Below are 17742 nucleotides of genomic sequence, written 5' to 3'. Positions count from 1 at the left end.
TACTTTTCTCTCATACGATTACTACTATAAAATACTACTTCTTGGCATTTTAATTAGACATCGCTAAGACTCCTACCATGTCAAACCTTTTTGTATATTATAAAAAAAAAAAAGTATCAGTGAAACATTCTCTATTTAATTTTATTAAGCCACGCAGGCTTTCATTACGCAGCTGAACATTGTAAGCGAAATTGTTTTACAATAAAATAACCGAGGACTATTGTTTCTGAATACTCACGGTGCTTCCATTTACATTTAGAACAGACCAATTTGTACGAATCCGTTCTCTTCATTTGTTTACATTCCATTTCATCGCAATATGTCATTCGATTGCCATTGTTCGATTAAACCTCATCGAAACTTAATTTGATAAATTTTTCATTAATTTCCACATAAGTTGTACATGTATCATTCGATGCATTGTGACTGGCACATTTCAGAGGAATATAATCAAAAGAACATTTTATACAGCAGTCTATTTTATTTTTTAATGAATCTAATGTATAATAAAAAAACAAATGAATATATTTCACTAATTTTCTTTATTCATTCCTATATTAAAAATAACTCTATTTACAGAATATTAATTACATATAATGTTACAATTCTCGACTAAAAAATATGATACATTACCTTAACATTACTTAGATCTGCACAGATAATAAATTTGTTATCAAATATTTCATGTTATAATAAAGCGGTTCGTTCACGTAATATATGAACAAATATCAAGAAGTTATTATTTTAATGTAATTTTTTTTTGTTTATATAAAAGAATTTTATATAGAAGTATTCAAATGATTAAAACAAATTAAACGCGTTTAATATTTCATTAACAGCTACATCTAATAATACTATACGTGGCAACCGCTTCAAAAAAAAACCTTGTACATTATCACTAAATATTAGTTATCGTGCGATCATTTTAACTATTTACAATAAACGTATTAATTTGCTTAAAAAATCTACCTATGAAGAAGACGATTCATAAATAAAGCGTAGAAAGTATGTTTGCTATCAATGATTTAAATATTGGAACAAAATATATTGGCATTATTTGCTGGGACTCGATTAAAAAGGTACAGAAACGTTAGCGAGGTTCTTAAATTAATATATAAATGAAGTTGATTTATAACAAAATAAAATAATACACTACACAACCATTGGCACTAATTAAAATATATGTTGTACATTATGGTGAAGATTTTGGTTTATTATTATTTTGTATGTACACGGCATTCGTCACCTAATAGTTATCAATCAATACGTCGATATATCTATGTACAATAAAAACTTATTTATACGATAATAAGGTACTTTTCGCTTCGGACTCAGCCAAAATTTATAAAGACCCGAACATAAATTGAATGCCAGAACTTTATAGCGACCTAGTGCTTTCAGCTTTGTAGCTCAAAGCTGAGGAATTTTGTAATTGAAATAGCATTGTCTAGTTCATATTGTGCACTATTCGACATCTTTGATTCATCAACATTCCTTTTACAAAGTGCATCAATGCATCAACTTCAATATATCACTTTCTAGTCTTCAAAATGACGACCAGTGTGTTATAAGTGTGCCAATATGTCAATTTCCGACGGCGGTGTTATGTGCGTATCGTTCAGGGCCGCGGAGCCGGATACGGTGACGATTACGGGTTGGGCCTCTGTGTGAACGATCGTCACAAGATGTTCATCTGGATCCTTCTCTTGTTCTGTTGGTTTTGGCAGGCTCTCTATAGTGTTGTCCGTGTACTTGAGGTCGAGCGGTGTGATCGGCAGATTATCTGATACAGTTACAGGTGGATCGGAGCGAGGTGCTCGATATGACGGAGGTCCGCTGTACTCGGAGCCACACCATGCAGCACCATTTGATCCTCTGTTGTATAATTATATGTCGTTAATATACAAATACATACAATACATTTTTTAAAGAAGATTACATATAGTAAATTGAATCTTATAATTTGATATAAAATCCTGATTATAATTAAGATGCATCTTTTATTTACCTGACTAGACTTGCTGAGTTCGACCTGTAGGTAGGTGGCGGGGACACCGCGGGCGCACTTCTGTCTAGGAGAAGCAACCTGGAAACAAACGTCCAACTAAAACATTTCACAACCACAAACGTTCGATAGTTAGCGAGTGCAGTTAGAGGATAAATTGCTTGAGCTTTAGTTTAGCAACTAAGGAATTGTGTAGTACACTCGACAAACGACTTACAAAGGTTTGTATTATAAACACTACGCTAGAAGATTTCATCAAAAAATTTAAATAAGGCTGCTCTGAATGTTAACTTAATCTACGTTAAATGATTAAGATAATTTATCATGAGAACATTTTTATTTATTAATACAGTTTTTGTTACGTACTAAGACATTATGTAACAAAATTTTAGAATCCTGATTATATTACCTTAGTCTATACTCCTGCATGGAAGCTTGATAAGTGGGTGGTGGAGGTCTATAATGAAACTCAGGGTACAGCATGGCCGCGTACGGATGATGAGGTCGTGCGTAGCTCGGAGGTAATCGGGGAACAAACCGACGACACGACGCTCGTCTTATACCGAGGAAGGCGCAGGGCGCATCGCGTGCACCGAGCCGCCACGCTAGTCCAGCCGCTGTCACTAGCACCACACCTATACCTAGAAAGTATTATTGTATTCAAAGCTTAGAATGCCAAATACCTGTTGTCTCATGCCCCTGCTTTAATCTTGTATATGGTTTTTAATTTCATTGTCAATATAAAATTAAGGTTTATTATGAAATATTTTTATATATTTTCATAAAATTATCTTTATGACAGTTAATTTTAAAATTATCATGATTTTTGGTCTTTTTACAAAAGATATATATAGAAGGATAAAAACAAACGTTTTTAAATGAATGCAAGTAGACGCCTATTTAGATCATTATTTACAGCTCGTGATCGCGGACAATGCGTTCCGCTTTGATCTTGCTAATAGCCAGCACCTGCGCTATTGAAGTTCATAGTGTTAAGTAAAAATTGCATTTATAAAGGACTTTTATATCGGCCTGGTTCGTTTTACATAGCTTTTAAGTGCTCGCCTCTCACGCGGATAGTATAAGTGATATGTTAACAAATTAAAAAAAAACTCTATTTCAAATATAGATTTATATCCAAATATAAAACAATAATTTTGTTTCGCTGTGAGGAATATTTAGTTAGAGTGTCAATGCATGGTGATATCTCGAGCCCAGGATTGAGTGACGCGTACAAATTGCTCCAGCGACACAACAATGGATCGCTTGCCTGTAACAACATCATTTGTCCCTAACGCTAATGAAAATCCAATTAATTCTGCTCCCAACTCATTCGAAGTTTAATTGAAAACTTTGCCCGTTGAAGGGCGGAGGCGACTTTGTGAATGATGTAATGAGATTTCACCCAGAGTTGTTATTGTCATATGCACGACGAATATCCAATGAGCACCCATTTGTTTCATGGGTAATTAGGGTTTTATTGTAACATCAGTGTCCAGATCAGAATGAAATATAAAAACAATATGAAACAGTTAAAGTAAACATTATGACCATCACCCAAAACGTTGGGCTTTGGCAATTTTTATTACACAATTTAATTTGGCTCACCTCGTATCAGCAATATTGATGGAAAAAGAAAAAAAAATACAAAAAGAAAGAAGTTAATCTTGGAACGTGAAGCGAACTGTTAAACGATCAAAGACTTTGTCAGTGAAAAAATCACTCGATTTACAAGTTCCACAACGTCGCTAGTAAAGTTTTACGAGATTCCTTCTATTTTGTTCACTACATTTTTGTGGCCTTGTTTTATTTAATCCGATAGATAGACTGGTACCACTTCAATTTCAATAAACAGAGTTTATAAACATAAAAGTATTCAGTTAAAAGTAATGCATCTAAAATAAAAAATGTTTTATTATTATTTATGTAATGTTCATTACCACATTAAAAGCAGAAACAAAAATTTAATATTTTAATACTCGTTAGATTTGTGTGCATTACATATTATTAGGGTTTTTGTTGAAATCTGCTTTGGTATATTAGGTATAACAAATAGATGGACTATTGAAAGCAAAAAGGTCTCGAGTCTTATATTAACCTTAAAACAACAATAGAACTACATTAGTCTAATTTGATATTACATACATACATTATCATACATACATTATAAGTTACCCTTTGACCAATGATTTCAAGATCGGCATTTAAAATTTCCATGAACATAATTTTATAATACCGAATGGAGTTTTATTTGACTTTTAAGACTTTAATTACTTATATTTTTATGGCCATGACAAATTGAAATAATAGACTTTCAATTTGAATTACACATATTTGAACTTGTCCAAAGTAACTTTTTGGTTATAGTTGTGTTCATCGACAATTAAGAGTTGTCAGAAAACAATACATAAAGTCAAAAATATCAATGATTATACAAGAAGTGAAGGTTATCAAAGAATGTTATATATTACCTATCATAAGTAACAGTAATGTGAGTGGTGCTCGCGGATGTGGTCTTAGGGCTCCGAGTACGGCACCGGCGGCTACGAGGCAGGCCCCCACAACCCCCAGGAACAACACACAGAGCCTCAACGGTGGACGACCGCAACAGGACTTGGGGGCACTGCCCTCCACTTCCGAACATGCGTACGCCCCACCTCTTCCGGATCTGAAACAATAATTACGTTTTTAATTAATTAAATATATATATATATACTATTATGTAGTCAAGGTCAAACAAGATAAATAAATAAATTTTATACTCTTTAGTTCAGTGCCAGTCCTGTCAAACTATCCGCATAGCAAAGTAATTTCACATAATAAACCCGATAAACATAATGCAGGGAACGTTGTCTATACTCTGATATGCGGCTTATGTCGTCTCTAATTCCTATTTAATTGAACATTGGATCCTATTCAATACGTTTAAATGATAATCGTGTTATATAAATATATTTTGTGGATGATGTTTGTTAATAAAACTAGGACATAATGGAATTAATACAGCATCAATGTTCATAACAGAAAACATAATTAGCAATGGGAAAATAAATGAAATAATAATTTTAATAAAGTTTTCGAAAAAAACGTACTGACGAGGTCTAGTTATTTTTTAGAGATGCTACTATCGGAAAAGTCAAAGAAATGTCATGGTTCAGAAGAAAAAAAAACATAATCATCTCTTTTAAAAACACTTACCATGGAAGAAAAAAAGAAATGTTAAGAAAGCAATTTTTATTATTAATTTATTCATCTATATGAAGTTTGTCCCAAATATCAACAAATTACCAGGAACAGTCAGTAAAATACACCAATGCTCAACAGTAAAGTGTATTCTAATTTATAAATAACTTTTTGTCAATACATTTAATGTCGTAATAAATCTTAAAACTGCGAACGCTTGTTGAATGCGAGTAACTTGAATCGGTAAAGATTTATTGAGTTGTGATTGACCGGAGTCACAGCTGAATGCATGAGGGTCATCGACTCATCTGACCCCTTTAGGACTTTTAATGTCTAATCCATTAGAAAGATAATATAAAAACTTAGTTGTTTGTGTCACGTCCGTCATTAATGTAGTTCTCTTCATACATATTAAAATTAACCCTTAAGAACAGTAAGAATCAAAACATTTGAAATCCAAGTCTCTTTGCTGGCATGAGTTCGAATAGATCGAGCGGCTTAATACAAAAAGAAGAGAGAATGAATCTTTATAAGATCTTGAGCTAAAGTTGTTGGTTGCCTTTAGAAATTTTGATAAATTAGCGTTCATCAAAACAGCAATTTCATTGCCGACATCTTTGTTTCTTTTCTTTAATTTTTCGTCGTCTTTTTTCAATCACTCGTTGTGCCATTGTGAGAAATTTTTGTAAGGCCCTAATTTATTTTATTAAGAGTATATTCATAGTCATAGTATAAAAGATATGCATCTTTGTTCTCAAATAAACCTTATCGTAAAGCTTAATGTATTTGTTGGTCGATGCATTCGATGACACCATCTGTTCCCCCGATTAAGTCCGATAAGTGAAAATGGGATGACTCATTTTTTCCCATAATGATTATGGACACGCAATGTTGAAACTATCCCGTAGAGAATTAAGTACATACGTTATTATATAAATTAATAAAAGAAGGGAACCGCAATATATCTAAATAGTTTTTACTTCCACAACAAATAAGCGGAAAGCCTTGAATTAAGTGTTGTACCTTTCCTTTATTGAATTTTTTTATAATTCTTAGATCATGATTAAATATAGTTAATATTTATTAACAAATTCAGACGAAATTAAGTCAATAGTAACTCAGTACAAGCATTATGCAAATTAAGAACACTCTAAGCCGGTATATTGTTTCAAAGTATGGCTTATCATTATTGCATACCGGGACTTAGTAAGACGGGCTTAGTACGATCTAGCCGCATATGCCGCTTCCACACGACCGTCCAAGCGTTGGATCCAACTTCTAACTTGAACGGTTTCAAACTCTTAACGTTCATTACCGAGTTTAGATTCCTTTGACGCGGAAACGATTTACTACTCGGAAAACTTGACAGAACCAGCAAAATTCACAACTTTCACTATTTTATTAGTTGTTAGCTTATAAAAGATTACATGTTAAAAGTTAAGGTTAGTGTATAACTAACTTTATAACAATATGAACTGAACGTGTCAGTTGGATCGTTAAATTTATGTTTTTAATAAGGGAGCGAGGGTTAATTATGTGATTTATGTGCATATGACTTCGTGCGCACGCGACTTTATACCCTTGGGCTAAGTATTTAACATTTTGAGTGTTATTAATAATACAAATCTAATTGAATACTACCATTAAAACCAAACTAAAATGTTATGCTACGGATATTATGAAACTGTTATGACATTATTTTATAATAATACTTACTATTCGTTCTCAGTTTTCTCTTTTTACTTTTTCTAATATTCAAAGCGAATCGATTGTTATTAGAAACTTCGTGATTTATTGCTTTAAAATAATGTATAAGAATTTAATTTGTTTTTCCTAAAAGAATTGTAACGTCTTTGGAGTTATTATTATATGTGAATGATTTAGACAAGAATCGCATAACAATGCTAAATCAGGACTGTGCTTATCTAAAAAGGGCAATATCTCAACGAAATCCCCCTTTTCATGTTCATCCACGCTCCATCAACTATGGAACCAATAAAAGCCATAACCATTGATATATCGCTTGTCGAGTATCCAAGAGCGTATTTATGCTCTTTATTGGCCAAAATTTTACTTTGTCACAATCTCATTGGATAGTCTTTAATAATGAAAATAAAATTTAATTTTGATAATGAAATTTTGCGGCCTAAGCTGCTTGTATTTCACAAGTAAAAGCTAGTTAGTTTATTTTACTTAGTTAAGTTTTTTATACAATGAACCTTTCTCTTGGAAATATAATAAAGTTGGTAACATAGTTAAGGCTGGTTCTTTTATGAGAAATATTGATGAGTTACAAAGTTCTAAACTAACGATACAACCACTTATAATTTTAAATAGTTTTTATTTAAATTCTCTATAGAGAGAAAATTATTATATGATGAAATATAGGTATATATTATTTGCTTAGATACGAAAATTTTAATATCACTGAAAATGAAATCGTATTTGCTATTGATACTGAAAGTATGACGACTGTTATTCCTACACAAATAAGAGAATGAATAGCTTCAGACGAATATATTAGAAAAATGGCGTAACAACTTTTGAACGCTTTCGCCTTCGGGGATAGATTGTCTTATGACTAATATTCGTAGCAGTAAAATGAAGTCTACCGGCTTGATAGCACTAAATTAAACTGTTCGAATAAGATATTAATAAAAAAAAAGTTTATATAAATAATTAAACAAAATTTCTAACGGCGCTTCAATATAGTACAATACAATTGTTTTCCAAATATTAAAATAATCTAAACATTGTTAATAATGTTCTGTTTTCGAAAATTTAATATATTTCTGAATATCAAATTAAAAATATCATAATAAATATCTAATGTTATGAAAGCAATCGAGATTTGAAGAAAATCGTTTAGTATCTTTTTATTACATTCATAAATACTCTCAATATTAAATATGAACAGAAATCCGTTGCTTATTAAGGCTCTGAGAGGTGTTTAAAGCCACTCTTTCCACACCCTTAGGGCGTAATTAGAGAGTTTTCAAAACATACCACTCCGGCGCCCTTGCTAGTATAAAATGTCATGCTCTCTTGAGAGTTAAAATGTTACGCTGATAGCAGTTTTCACTTTACTGAACAACTTCTCAGTGTTAAAATGTTATCTTAATTGTGTGATTGTTAATTATTTTTGGACTTTGCTCATTTAATTGGTCTTTTATAAAAAGAAAACTAAATAAATATAAGTCGCAAAATATAACTTTACAATTTTATCGTAGTCCTCTCGGCAAGGAATAATGTAGCTAATATTTTTAATGGAAAAAACTATATTTTTCATTAACTAAACATAATTTAAGGGAAAAGACACGATCAAACAGCTTTTTGGTGAGACTTTATGAAATACAAAAAAAAAATCCTGGACTAAAAAAGTAGCATCATTATATTTAGAGCAGAGTCAAATTAAGTTTTACACCCATTTGAAGTTTAAGTTAGATATCAATCATCCAGATTTATAATCTTCCTGTCTCAAAGTTTAAGTCGTATGAAATAGGAAACATATGCTGAAATAATTTTAATGATTGTGATAATGGATTATCCACGTTAACGAAAATTGAACTCAGATGGAATATAGCTAAATAGTTCCATTAAAAAGATAACATTATTCAAAGTGAATATCCCCACATATTTCAATGCTATACGATTACTTGTAATGTACAAATATTAGCAGGATTCGGTAATATGTCCAATATGTTTGTTAGAACGTGTGATGACACGACATGACAATATCACGCTGGAATCCCGAGAAAATAAATTGGGACCCTCGATAAGCGCTCCCTTTGACGAGCCTCGTCTTCGGATTAGGGTGAGAAAAATGATGGCTCTGGTAAGGGAGAGATGTGGCATGCGTGCGTTTTGTAATACATTCACATGTTATTCTGGCGCATGTTACAATTTAATCTTTTCGTATACCGTAACGTAAACTGCGGGTAGTCTGATATATAGCGCTTTTTACTTGAATTATTATATTATTAAATTATAATCGTGTGTAAATTTTTTGAAATCAAATTAATATTATTCTTGGTACAGTGATTTAATTGTATACGACCATATCAATTATCTATACTTTTTAAATTTACTATAGTTTTTGAATTTATTAAAAAAAGCCATCGCAAAATTTTAAAGTCAAAATATTTTTTATATGACTGAACATTAGTTTGATGTGAATTGGTTCTGTGTAGATTATTACGTCAAAGTGTTAGAAATAATATAAAAAGCGTAGTAAAGCCAAATTACAACTTTTCGTCCAACCGGCGGCCTATAGGCGTGTGGCGTGACACACGTCAGGCTTTGTCAAAATTCGCAATTTGGAACTTTTGCACAATACGTAACAGCGATTTAGTGCGGATTGGAGTGGATTGGTTAATCAAACTTTATGCCATTCATTTGCACACAAAGGCCTTCTCATTTCAGAGTTTTGTATTATATAAATGCATGTTCTGTTCATATGAATTAATTTAATTTAATCTCTGAGAGAATTGGTTGGTATTCGAAAAAATTTTTTTAATAACAAATTTTTTAAATTAAGAGTTCCTTTTAAATATGTTGTTTTTAATGCCTTAACAGACAATATAATCTTTTATAACGTTATCAAATTTATAACTTTGTTATTTTTTTTTTTTGGATTTAATTATAAAATAAATTAGCGTACATAATAATTATTAAAAACAATTTCATGATACTGAATAACTTTATAATGGGTCTATTAAAATGTATTAATTATGTTACACACAGCCAGCACATCTTATGGAAAGACCGTGTTTTTTTTTTAAGAGAACGTAACATATTGCCTTAGACATCTGGTATATGTCTGGTGCAAGTTAGTGTACAATTAGTCACGCGTGTTTATTGTTTACACAATGCAAAAATGCCATTATATATAGTTGTTTACGGATGGCTAAGATGCTTAAGCTCGACTGTAAAGGTTTACTAATTTATAAAGATTTTTTTTTAACTTTAAACCGACATCAACAATTAGGAGAATATTAGATCTGTTAGTCAAGAATGGTTGAAGTGGGCTGAAAGAATTAGACAGGAGAAACGAAAATCTCTTCAAAAACTACTTTGACGACGTCATTAATCATAGACTTAATATTTCTTTCATTCCGAAATAGATAAGGATTTATCTTTTTGTATCAAATACTGGTGTCCATGGCAAAGAGGAGTTTATTTAAAGATTTAAGCCGACGGTTATTTTTTAAACTACTTTTGTATTGTATTAAAATTAATACGTTTAAAAAAAATGATAATTGTTAAATCTCCATACATAATGAAAGGTTTATTCATATGTGGATAAAAATATTATATATAACCGATTACCATAGAATGCTCGCTTAAACCTATTTGTACATCCTAAATTAAACCTTTTTAAACAAAGGAAAACCAATCAATGTATGTTGATCAATTAAAAATATACACATTTTATTTGAGTACTATGCATCAATATACATAATTTTTAGGTTAAATTTAGCTTACTAATGTAATCTGTCACTGTCATGACCAACATAATAACGTTGCCACATACACAAGATAGTGCACCAATTCTATAAGCAGATCGTCCATAAATAATTTTCAATGTTACATTTTGTTATCGTCTTATTCCTAAACATAGACGTTTTAAAGATAGCCTGCGTTTCGTTGCCAAGGCCGTTTCGTCACGGTAACATTTATTTATTCCAAACCAGGTAAAAATATTCGTCCGATGTACAAAAAGCCTGACATGAGCCATGCTTTGTTTAGTTTATCCCAAGGGTAAATCTATGAGATTTCGGATCGTATTTTTGTCAGCTGATGATTTAAAAAGACCAGATGCCCAAGTTGCATCCTTAATAAATAATATAACTTATAATAGAAATTAATTAAAATGCCAAAGTGATCTAAAATAAAAGTAATGTAATCAGAGCTCTTCATATACAAATTGAGAAATACGTCTGTTAGGCCAGAGAATTCGTTTCTATTTTTGCATCGTGAATGACAGACATCAATACAGTCAACTCAAATCAAAAAGATATTAAAAAAACCTGAATCATGATCCCCGTACTACGAAATAAAGTATAGATGGGGTCGATAACTAAATGTCGGCCAATTGAGGGACCCTCGTCTCGTCTAATGCGGTCTGGTGTTGGATACCACTCAGGTATTCTTGATTGAGTGCCTGCTAAGGATCGTTTGTTTAACATATACGGATTTTCCGTATTTTATTGATACGGACGTACGTAAAACGTTTAATCGAAATCAAGTGAAGAGGTGGTTTTATGCCAATCAGTTTTATATCTTTGTATGGGTTTCTCTGTATTTGATGCTTGATTTTGCAGCCGGCTTCCATTGAATTTTCGGTTCCAATTTACATTATGTTATTTTGATAATAATATTGGGAAATAACTTCTTTCAAATCTGAGCAGATGTATTAAAGTCCTGAGAGATGTTTCCCGTTATATGTGTTATAAGGTTTTCAAACTTTTGTAATATCTAATTCACTAACTTACAGAGTTTTTGCTGTAAATGTTTTTGTATTTGAAATGAATTTGTTTCTCGGGTGTCTTGTAATTTTATCTTTTTAAGTGTCGCGACAACCGCTCGCTGGATATTCGTGGCTCTCAATTCAATTTGGCGTAACGCTTCGGGGTGATGAAAAATTTTCCTTTTAAATTATGACGGATACCGTTGTCAAGGGATAAATCAATTAAATTATCGGAGCTATTATTTTTCACAAATATAAAATAATACTACAAAAAATTATAATTATAAAAAATAAAATAAAATACGTATTGAATTAAAAAAAAAACAGATTTTCGACGAGAAGTAGGGACATAAGAGGTTGGATCGTTTGACCAAATGAAGATTGCAAAAGAAAGGTTGAGAGAAGCCATTTAAGTTAATCTCATTGGTGAGGGACAGTATGAGGTTAATATAACGCTGATGATCATCTTAAATATCACAAATAAAGAAAAATATCACTCACAAAGCTGTCTTATCAATTTTAATTTTTATTCTATTAAATTAATAACAGGCGTAAGTTTATTTTTAATTTGACAAGTTTTATATACATGGTAATATAAACAGATCCGTGGCCATTCAAATTATTTTAATTCAAAGTTGAAGTATTGGCTATCATAACTAACAACTACGCATAACAGACTGACCTACATCAACACATACTTAAATAATATAAACAGTAACAAAAAAAAAAAGGAATACAAATGAACCCAAATATTTCAAATGTTTTGTGACGTATAAAATAGCGAACATTTTTTATTTTTGATAATTGGAGTGCTCTATTCAAACTAATAATACAGAAAACAAAGGCCTTACGATGTAAGTCAGTTTTAAGCTATGAGTGTTCATTGTAACAGGAAAAACGAAGGCTTCAACCTAAGGGATTATCGCGAGACTATTAATCATTAGAGGTATTGACGCTAGCTACTCTCTGAATAATACCAGGGATTATACACCCGCACTCCGGTTATTACTTAACAGTTTTATTAAATTATTTTATCAGGATTTATGCTTGGTTTTATCGGATATATTCTATGTAGATAAAACTAGGTACATGATCAGCTATTTTATAGTTGGATTCATTATGTTTCATGTATTGATTATTATTTATAAAACCAAACTTATGAATGTCGTAAAGTATGTTAGGTTTTATATTATTTATAAACAATGTATGTAAATAACAACATTATTGCTTCCTTTCGGTCAAGTTATTATATAAAGACTAGTCTCCTGAGACAAAGGTTCAGTATTTGGTAAATACTGAAACTATTTTAAAATCCCATACATATAAGTATGTTTATTATGTTATCTTATATAATGTTTTTAAATAATTCAATTTGTGGTCTACCCAGTATATTTTTTCTTAAACTAACGAAACTACCCATATAATGTTTTTGCAACAAAATGTAGGGAGGTGACAAAGTGTTATGTTTACTCAATAAAAAAATTAAGGATTATAAAAAAAACAAACAGATGTTCTAGGGTCTATGTAGATGAGATTTTCTGTAGCATGGTAACCAAATAAAGGTTTTAAAATTTGTCATAAAAAAAATTACAGAGTTTTTAGATCATTGTCGTCATAAAAAATTAAGGAATTAAAATAGCTAAGTAACCTTTATGGAGCAAGTCAAGTAAATCACAATTGTATAATGCTTTTTTTTTTATTCCATCGGTCAGTAGCCATGACAAATAACCTCGTGTACCAATAATTTGCTGTCCGTCCAAGCGTGACATCCTGCCGGTAACGGGGACGCCGCTTCCCAGAGCTTCGCAGATGTTACGAAACTTAACTATAATTTAAGACTACTTTTATAATTACATTAGAATAGTCCGCATACATGTAGTTAGTTATTGAGAGATTTTCTCTAGTCTTTCACGCTTAAAATACTGAACTTTAAAGTAACGAATCCATGTCTAACCATAATACAGAGAATAAAATTACCTTGATTTGGCTATTATATAAAATTATGCCACAGACAGAACTAAATTCACATCCACTGGGGACATCAAATAATTATACTATAGTTTAATTTAAACATGATATTAAAAAAATATACCTATAACTTTTCTGGTGTTAAAAGTACGCATTTAAAATAGACGAAATAATAATTAATTAATTAGTGTTTTGCAGCACATTTATTGAATACGTGTGTTTTATATGCAGCACGTTTAATTCAATATTGGTAATGTGATGCAAGAACAAAGACTATTCTGTATATGATATTACAACATGAACCAGGTCAAAGACGCTTCGTTACTTAATTTAATGTGTATAAATTACTATAATAATTTTGTGTTAAATAAATACATCTTATAGGCTTCGTAAATTTTGTATTTAATTATAATTTATTCTTATTTATATTTAGTGGCTTTTTTAATTGTGTATTAATGGATATGTTAGAAAACGTTCATTGCATGAAAAAATAATGAAGTAGTATGATTTTAAATGAAATATTAAAATTACTACGAAAGCACAAAGTTTCATTATTGAAACATTACAGCTGAAACTTCAAAAATGTCATGATATTCCCAATCACGGTACATTTCAGGCACATTTTCCTCATCATTATTTCCTATCGAAGTGAATAACGATGTCCAAACACGTCCTTTGTAACTGTCAGGAATGACATTTGGCCCTCAAAAGAAGATAAAAGTAGTTTGAGCCTGGTATAGTCCAAAGTAATGATCTTGACACAATTTCTATTGTACAAAACTCATTGAGGGCATCAATGATCTTATACGGGAGGTATTATCTTACGTTTTAATCTGTTTTTGTAAACTTTTATCAGATTTTTGTAACTCTCTATTCTATACTTTGGACAGGTTCGTCAGTTTACTCAGATGTATGATCAAATATTACAAAAAACTTATTAGAAATTTAAGTTTGAGCCTCAACACTGTACTCACATGTAAAATGTTGTAGTAAATTATGCTTAACAATAACAGGTAGCCTTCATTGTACTAAATATCATTTATATTTATTTGCTCCCATTGAACTTCTTTAAAATTTATTTAATAGAACACCTATCGCTGTATTGATTAATAAAATATTTTGTAGTGTTTTCGAACTATGGTCTTCTACCAAAACTATCTGCCAGAGTAATCAATAATACTCGACGCTTCATAAAATCACACTTAAAGTCGTTGGAAATGAAGTGGAAAATTATTTTCAACCAATACTAGTTACCTACCAGTGGGAGTGTGCTATCAACTCTCAAATAAATGGTCAGAGAGCGAGCGTAAATTCTAAAGGAAATAAATGACCGTGATTCGAAGAATGACAGTTGCGGAATGGATATTTTTTCACCTTTTGCCTATTCAAAAGATATTTACCAAATAATAATTTATTTTCTGTTGGAAGGTTACCTCTATTATTTCATAGGTTTTTATGTGTCAGAAAAGATTCTTTGTTAATACCAATTATTCCAAGTTATATACTTCTTAGACTTCTATTAGAAGACATAATTACTGGAGTTGTATAACATTATAGAAAAGTACCATACATATATATATTAATTTTTTTGATGATATAATTGTATGTATCCTTATAAAATTAAAACAGATGTTCAGTAATTGTACGATGCCACAATATTTCACTGTGTGGCCATATGAAAGAGCAAGGTCGAACAACGCACGAGATATTTATTCATGTCTCTGTTGCCAAGCTTTGAAATCGTTTGAATGCGGATTATTGATAAATTGCATTTATTTTTATGATTTAAAATAAATAGGATGTAAAATAAAACAATATTATAGTGCATTAGTCTAAATAAATTAAAATTGTTCAATGATGAAATGGATTATTATTATAGATTAAGTATTGTTATGATAAATTTGTATCTTTTTTTTTGAACCATCGGATGTTTACGGTTCCCTAACATTGACAGTGATCTTGATTTTTCAATGTTATTTCTGTTTTTTTTTATTTTAAAAAATCTTAAGGTTGAGTCTTTTAAGAAAAACAATAAATGGCGGCTATTGTTGTACTTATGAGTTTCAATGTAACCTTACCCATATATTATTTAAGTTAATTATCTCGTTGTACCTAACAGCTGGCATTGAAAAAAATATCACCATGTCAGTACTATGAAGTTAATTTTCCATGCACATGGTTGTTGAGGACTCGTTTTTAGCCCACGCCGTGAGAATTGATCGACCTTGCTTTTATATCACGTTAGTGACCAATACTCGCAAGTTTTTGTTATCCTTAAAGATAGGTCTACACAGTAATAAGAAACCTACTTTAAATATGTGTTCTGTGCATCTAACTGAACACTATGTTATTATTCTTCTATAAAAAATAACATTAATTTACTAGTTGTCTACTATACCTTACATAAAGTACATTAGGCGAGTGTTTAAACACATTTTACAATTCTACGTACCCACCGTTTTAATGCTCAAACGGTATTGAGATTGTCCCTACTCTGAGGAACAAAAGTACAACTTTGTAATAATAAATTAATTTACGACGTGAACTAATGCTTCCTACAGATGTAATACTACCTTTATATTGTTTAAAATCATTAAATTCATTATACAAGTGTCGTGACATAATTTGTCTACAAAATAATGACAAGTTGAGTCACATTTTTTTTTGCAAGATATATTCTGATTTATATTTCACACCAGTTGTGTTTGAAATTATTATTTATATTATTGAATTCAAAAATAATATTATTTATTTGACGCATGAATCAATATACACATATAGATGACATATTTATTCCATGTTTATAACCTAATTACTGTTACAGCAACGCTTAAGGCTATATAAGGCAACTTACCTGAAACATCTTTTATTTACAAGGTATACCTTACTAACTATACATAAACAACTCAGTCTTATGCATCCGTGCTTAAACTTATTGCTTTTGGCATGGTTCTAGCAAAATACATGAACTTTCTAAATTGTTCCGAACAATATTTTGTGCAGTTCAACCGTTATTTTGCTTATGCGGTTCATATTTTGATATATTTAATACTTATGAAACATATATGTTTGTTTGTGATAGAGGAACTGTTTATATTGTTTTAGTTAACCACGCACTGTTAAACGCTGTTCTAATTTAGTAAGTTAATTTAAAGGCAAACAAATTGCGTCGGTGAGTTATTGAAGCGTGTAATTCGAAACGCTTTATGGTAACGTATAACTTTGACCTACAAAAAGCAAAATTATCATACATGTATAAATTAACCTTGCATTATAACGTTTTGTGGAAACAAAAACTGAAATTTAATTTAAAGTTTAAATCACTGGTCGAATGTATTATGAACAAAGTATGAAGTGTTGTTTATTATCTTCTATTACTTACGCACATAGGCCATAAAATCTTTAACTTGTTAAATTTATCTCAGCATGCAGCGTAAATTCAGCCATAGCTTTTACCAGACTTCATAAATCTGGTAATGGCGTTTTAAAGAAAATTGCTCTTTACAACTATGAATTTGCACAAGCAAGGCTTTTATTTATCCAAATTTGTCAGACATATATTAAATTTTACTTTGCGTTTTTTTGTGGAGGTGTCACTATTGTTAAAGTCTACAACTTCATAAGACTATCGAAGCCATGACTATGAATTAATCTTAAATTTGTCATCTACACACGAAGTCTATTGTTTATGTGTTCATTGATATTACAAATATGAAAGCGAGTTTTTTTGTTGGCGTACAACATGCTCTAACAAAAATTACTTTCACGAGCACGTATCCGTGTTCAAACATTATATGCATCTTGTTCCATATAAAAGAAATAAAACATCTATTTAACTAATTGGTTCCATTATAAAGACAATATCTGGAAGAACAAAAACGAAGGTATATTTCCGAACGTTAGTTCCAATGTTGCAAAACGATTGCAAAACATTCGTGACTAGACGTAGAGTTGCTAAACTTTTTACTCATTGACGTTTAACACTTGAAAAGTTGTAGACATTATGTTGGATTAATGAAAATACAACATTAAAAATATTGTTATTACTCCGTTTATCTACTAGACATAATACATATAGTGAATTGAATACTAAAATAATTAAATTTAAATTAATATC

General features: G+C 30.7%; 1 protein-coding gene across 1 annotated transcript in view; it reads right to left on the bottom strand.

Annotated features, from left to right (window-relative positions):
- Nucleotides 1-523: 523 nt before the first annotated feature.
- Nucleotides 524-17742, bottom strand: part of LOC116772720 (uncharacterized) — a 70006-nt gene continuing 52787 nt past the window's right edge. Inside the window, exons 3-6 of the mRNA XM_032664997.2 lie at nt 4477-4673; nt 2415-2646; nt 2009-2086; nt 524-1875 (exon numbers count right to left, since the gene is read on the bottom strand). Of these exons, the coding sequence (XP_032520888.2) occupies nt 1566-1875; nt 2009-2086; nt 2415-2646; nt 4477-4673 (817 nt within the window). The 3' untranslated portion in view covers nt 524-1565. The remainder of the gene's footprint in view (nt 1876-2008; nt 2087-2414; nt 2647-4476; nt 4674-17742) is intronic.

This window comes from Danaus plexippus, chromosome 8 (genome assembly GCF_018135715.1).
Source record: "Danaus plexippus chromosome 8, MEX_DaPlex, whole genome shotgun sequence".
NCBI lineage: Eukaryota > Metazoa > Arthropoda > Insecta > Lepidoptera > Nymphalidae > Danaus > Danaus plexippus.
Note: the sequence above shows the minus strand (reverse complement) of the source record. Positions and strands in the feature narration are given on the sequence as shown.